Consider the following 6,000-nt stretch of genomic DNA (forward strand, 5'->3'; position numbering starts at 1 on the left):
AGAAGTTTACTTATCTCTACTTTCTTTACCTGATCTATACTTGGTTTTCTGTTAAATATATATAAGGGTTTTATATTTTTAAAGGTGCACTATGTAGATTCGGTAGTGAAATTTGAAAGTTGGAGAAGTGAAACAATGCGATGCTATGTTTACACACAAACTTTATTCAAAGGAAAAAATGGGTCCCTGGAACATCGTTTGGAGATAAGAAAAAGATACCAGGAGAGTTACGCTTTCACTGTTGCGGGCCCCCCCACAACTTCTCATGTAGCATCTTATCTTCAAACAGTGTAACAATGACTTATAAGATGGTTTCTATACTGATTAGAGCTCTCAAGAACTGCTGTCAATGTTGTGCTTTGCCTCTGGTCACTTCCTGTCAGCACCTGTATGTCCAATCGGACTCAAAGCTGATCGTTTGCTCTTACTGACATTGTTCCCTTTTTTCTAGATCCTTGCTTGTGTTGTACTTACTCTCTGATGTACGTCGCTTTGGATAAAAGCGTCTGCTAAGTGAATTGTAGAATTGTAGTGTTACAGGGACCACATTTTCCTCTGAGGATAGTATGGGTATAGAGTTATGAACATATACAATATAATCTGTACAATTTCTCCAACTTTCATATTTCTCTAACAAAATTCCAAGGCTTTAAACATGACTGTTTTCCTGTAAGTTATCATAAGTCAAAATGTTTGGTTTTGTCTTTAATCATGCATACATACACTATCAAGCTTACTGGATGGTTTTCATTTTAATTTTTGTTTCCTAAAAAGTAACTTGTAACCTGTCAAAATTTTCAGAGCAAAACTTGTTGTGCAACATGAACTGTTGTTGTTCAATAAACAAATAGTTATACAGTGTATGTAAATTAACACCCAATACTTGACAGAATGTAAAGCTCAATTTTGATCTTTGGCTGAACAAGTTTTGTCTTAAAGATAAGTACATTTAAGAAGTCATTCATCATTTCCTCCTCCTAATCATGACTGCTGGAAATGGGTGTTCAAACATCCCAGCAGAGAGTAGGAAATGAATCAGTATGAGCTGAGAGTTCAATGTTTTGCAATTCTCACGCTCATCCTTGTCCACAGACTAATTTTGTAACAGAGGGAAGTATTGAACAAAGGCACATTCATGATTTTAACAGTCCATATGTTGCCCAATCAGTGGCTCTTAAGTGAAACCAGGCCGATGTTCCTGACAGAGAGTCAGTGATTTCTCTCTGCCCAGGAGGGGAACATGTTGAGAGCAGAGCATTTTATGGTTGGGATCCATCCTGGAAACATTAGATCTGGCTATTGTGACACCACAGAGAGCACACCCAACTACCAGGAGAGAGAGAGAGAGAGGGAGAGAGAGAGGGAGAGGGAGAGAGAGAGAGAGAGAGAGAGAGAGAGAGAGAGAGAGAGAGAGAGAGAGAGAGAGAGAGAGAGAGAGTTCGATCTGATACAAACTAACTAACAAAATAAGACTTTAGATTATCCTGTTCTGCTGCACAGATAATGAGGGAAATGAAAAATGTAACTCATGGTTACAATTGACTTGTCATCATGTGTCACTTGAGCCTGTTAGAAAACATATTAATATTTGAGTAGAAGCACATGAAGTGTAATACAAATAATATGCTTGGAAACAGCTTCTAATGTATCAGTTACTGAAATCCTTTTGATAGTACAATGACTATGTGGTTAAATGGAGACTGCCAGCTGGGACATAACTATGTTTAGGGGAAAATACAGGGTCCTTTTTCTGTGTGATTTAGATAAGATCAGGATAGAAATGTGCCGTGTGTTTTCATGTGTCAGAGTACATGGTGCAGAATTAGCTCATTGTGCCTCCTACACCTGCATAGAGATATCTACAAGCTGCAGTGTGGCTGTGTGGTTCATGTTAGTCACTTAATGAAAAGAGAAACTTTCAGTGTGATGTGTAGTAGTGACGCAGAAGAGAGTGTGACAGATTCCTCTAATCCCTGAATCCTACACCTGCACGAAGACGTCCCTACAGCAGCAGTTACATGTCATACTCTTCATTTTTTGGCAGCAGGCGTCGTCTTGGCTGTGCTGAAGCAAAGCCTGCCTGGTAACCAGTCTGGCTTCATGTACTGTGTGCAAGCTGTCAACCAGCCAGCTCTCTCCCCACAAACACACACACACACGCACGCACACATGCACACACACACACGCACGCACGCACACACACACACACACACACACACACACACACACACACGCACGCACACACACACACACACACACACACACACACACACACACACACACACTTGCCTAGTTTTGGAGACGGGGTAGGGAGGTGTGGCCTCTGGCACCTCCCACCTCCATAACCAGAGTGAGTAGTACCATGACAACCATGCGGGCCTGCTGGCGACTCCCTGTCTTCATCAGCCATGGTTGCCATGGTAACTCCCCAAAGGGGCTCCCGCAGATCAGCGGGACGGCCGTCCAGTTGACTAACCCTCTCCAAGCTGGGGAACGGCTGAGGGAGAGCGGGAGTGTCGAGTGGAGGGGAAGGGAGGTTGTGTGTTTGTAATTTGTGTGTCTCCGTGTTCTGTGTGTGTGTGTGTGTGTAAGAATGTGTAGGATGCGGTAGGATGGCAGAGCCTGAGAAGGGAAAGAGAGATAGACAGCCTGCTGAAGGAGGAGGGAGAAAGAGGAAGGACGGAGACCTCAGGAGGCGATGCAGGAGACGAGTAGTCTGACCTCGTGAAGCAGCCTATCTCTGCCTTACAGATGCTAGCTCGCTGGTCTGGTAACAGTGTGAACACAAAAGCCTTAATACACATAGTGCTTAAACTAGTCACTGTCTAAATTCAAATGTCCTCTGCTCTTTTGAGTTAAATTATAGTGTACGGACTCAGTTCAAATTAATGTGCCAACCTTTTACCAATAATGGATAAAGATTACCCTCAAAATGGCATTTGTGCCATCTTTCTTCTGTTCTTCAATCATGTCAGTAACAAGCACCACTTTTTGGGTTTGGACTGAGTGTAATAGAGCCACAGATGGCTGTGGGTCTGTGGTGCGGTTGGAGAAAAAGATGGCATCATAGGTCCGCTGGCTGCAGAGTACTGAGGGGCTTTTTCTGCTCTCTAATTACTCCAAGCTGTGTCCCCTTGAAGGCCTAGAGAAGCACAGATTTCTCTCTGTGCCTGAAAGAACAGGAGTATCCAAAGCTGAGCCTATTTCACATCAAATTCATTCCTTGTTCCAGATTCATTAGCATATTTTCCCCTTTAATGTGAACTACATGTTGTTCATGCTTTCATACCACATAACAACAAGAAAATTGGTTAAGTACATCAAACGGAAGTTTTTATTTTGTAAAAGGAGAAAGATAAACTTCCCATAGTAAACAATTCTCATCTACTTTAAGTGCAGAAAAGTTTGATTCTTCTTTTTCATATAAAACGTTCTTATAATTTTAAACATATAAAAAGTGACACAAGGCAATTCTGTCAGTTTTACAGAAGGCAAGTTGCCAAAACATTCTACACTAATTTCAAATAATCTACAGTTTCTTTGTTTATTTTCTCTTTTATACGTGCAGTTAAAATTCTATCCTAAAACTATCTCTATGTAAAGTGTGTGACTATGTTGTGCACTTGTAGTGGTAACCTTTGGAATTACAAATAGTTATAATTTTAGAAAAATCCCTTGACACAAGTTGTTCGATTACACAAAGGATATAAAAACAAAAAAACATCGGCTTGTTATTATTTATGAAACTCAGAGAAGCACCCTCCTCTGCATAGGTGGACGTTGCATATCTTGCAGCCGAAGACACTCTCATGTCGCAGTCCCTTGTTGGTGCAGTTTCTGCAGCGACGGGAGCGCTCTGACATGCGCTCCAGGCGGTGTCCGTACTCTATGGGTGAATCTGCGTGTCTCTTGCGTGCCGCCCGCTCCATGCCTCTTGCCCCCTGGTAGTCTCCGATCAGCTGCTGCGCCAGACGCACCCGGAAGTGACGCTGCGTGAACTGCTTGCCATTGAAGCCTGCTGGCGGCGTTCCCCCTCTGCTCTCCCTCAGGATGATGTAGGCATTCACGATGCACAGATTAACATAGAACCACAGAAAGTAGCGCCACCACTTCTTACATGGCCTGCCGACCTGGTAGCAATCCCTCAGCTGGTCACACAGGTCGACGCCCCTCATATTCTCCTGGTACAACAGCAAGGGCAAAGGTCGAGGTACGCCAAAAGACAGACCTGAGCCTTCCATGCTGTCGCTCTCACCCTCTCCTTCTGACTCACGCTGCTGCCGGCTTGGACTGATACCTACAATCCCTGGGGCAGAGTTGGTAGAGAGGCAGCTAACCACCTTGACATCCCTAGTCACAGTAGCGACCACATTTCCACGCTGGCACTGGTAGAACTCACCCTGGGAAAGCTTTCCGACATTACGAGGGTGAAGGACCTCTGGGTAACCTTTTCTCCCTGGATGGGTGGGCCCGCAGGCGTAGAGTCCCTCCCTCAGCAGCCGCTGCAGGAGGGGCACTGAGGTGAAGAAGCTGTCCATGAAGATGTGGTGGAACTGACCCTCTAGACCACGCACCAGGGAGGCCGCCACCCTGTAGCCCAGGGTGGCGGCCTCCTCGTCATCGCCGGGCTTTCCTATGTAGATCTTGGCCCTGTGGCAGTAACCAGAGCGGGAGTCACACATCATCCACACTGTAAGCCCCTTCCTGAGGGGCTTAGATGGCATGTACTGGGTAGGGGAAAAGCGTCCCTTCATCACAATGGCACACTTGTCTATGGTCAAACAGCGATTGGGTGTGTATGCATCCCACATGGTGCTCTCCACCACATCAAGGAGAGGCCTGACTTTGAAGAGGGCGTCGTACCCTCGCTCACCTCTCACAGGCTCAGACTCACGGTCACACAGCTGAAGGTACTGAGTGAGTTTCTCGAAGCGCCTGGCTGTCATCGTTTTTTTAAAGCCTGCGTTTCCTATGAAAATGTCACTCGCCCAGTACATTCCAACGTCCGGAAGCTGATTGATGCCCATAAGAATGTTCAGACCAACATAAGCTCTCATCTCCCTCACATCAGTGGGATGCCAGTGGGGGTCTGATTTCCCACTCCTCCTCTGCCGATAGAGGGCGTATTTGTTTGTTTGTTCCACCATGTGTTCAAAAAGAGAATCTGGGAAGAGTATCCGGAAATAGTCACGGGTGTCAGCATCGTCCCCCAGCGAGTGCTGAGGGCCGCTGACAGCAGAGAAAGGCTCGATCGAGATTACCTGGTCAGGTTCGCCCCAGAAGTCCGGAGAAGTGCAGTCCTCGTCCAAGTCGTCTTCGAAACTGAAAAAACTCCTGCGCTCCTCCTCCTCCAAATCGGAGAAATCTATATCCGAGTCGTTTGAGTTGCTATCGGAGCAGTTAGTGGAGGTGGAATAATAACAGTCCTCTGCGTACTCCTCCTCGTCGTGCTTGAGCCCATTGCTCCCGGTGACCAGAATTATGTTGCAGCCTCCTCCTGCGATGAAGCTGGCCGCGTCTGCAGCCTCCGCCGCGGCTGCCGCTGTGCTCGTGAATCCATTCTCCCCCTCGCCGTCCTCCTCCTCCTCCTCCTCTTCCCGCACTCCGTCTTCCTCGTCCGAGTCTGGCTTTCTATACGGAATTTCAAACCACTTCACATCGGCTGAAAGATTAAGCGGAGCGTCTTGACTGTCGCACACCGTTGTACTTTCTGTGTCCGCGCTAGTTTCCAAAATAGTAAAAAGCTCTCTCCCTTTTCTTGCCGTCGCCATGTCGGGGTATTAAAGTGCCCCTGCATGAGTCTTTTATGTATATTTTTCCAACGTGGGGGAATAATCGCACAAATTGGTCATCCGAAATGAACTGATGTGCACTTAAAGGTTGCCTCCTCTCCAAAAACTTGCTGCTCGCGGACCTATGCGGCGTCTATAAGCCTGATTCTCATTGTTTCCGCTCCTGGGTTTTCTGGGCTTTGTAGCGCAGTGTGGCCGCAGACGTCAG

At 46.2% G+C, this 6,000-nt stretch overlaps 1 protein-coding gene and 1 long non-coding RNA gene across 3 annotated transcripts; both read right to left on the reverse strand.

Annotated features, from left to right (window-relative positions):
- Positions 1-211: 211 nt before the first annotated feature.
- Positions 212-1,705, reverse strand: LOC132974976 (uncharacterized). Of its 2 annotated transcripts, XR_009673175.1 has the most exons (3): positions 822-1,705; positions 405-777; positions 212-372 (listed from the first exon to the last, which is right to left on the reverse strand). It is a non-coding gene; the product is annotated as an uncharacterized LOC132974976 (long non-coding RNA). The 2 variants fall into 2 exon arrangements; XR_009673174.1 differs by having other exon boundaries at positions 212-777.
- Positions 1,706-3,734: 2,029 nt separating this feature from the next.
- Positions 3,735-5,771, reverse strand: LOC132974772 (piggyBac transposable element-derived protein 4-like). Its single transcript, XM_061039047.1, has one exon. The coding sequence runs from the start codon at positions 5,769-5,771 to the stop codon at positions 3,735-3,737; it is 2,037 nt and encodes a 678-aa protein (XP_060895030.1).
- Positions 5,772-6,000: the final 229 nt, after the last annotated feature.

The sequence above is a fragment of the Labrus mixtus genome, chromosome 5 (assembly GCF_963584025.1).
Source record: "Labrus mixtus chromosome 5, fLabMix1.1, whole genome shotgun sequence".
NCBI classification, from domain to species: Eukaryota; Metazoa; Chordata; class Actinopteri; order Labriformes; family Labridae; genus Labrus; species Labrus mixtus.

Bases quoted from the DNA above. Each gene is read 5' to 3' on its own strand.
- LOC132974772 (XM_061039047.1), bottom strand. From the start codon at position 5,771: ATGGCGACGGCAAGAAAAGGGAGAGAGCTTTTTACTATTTTGGAAACT.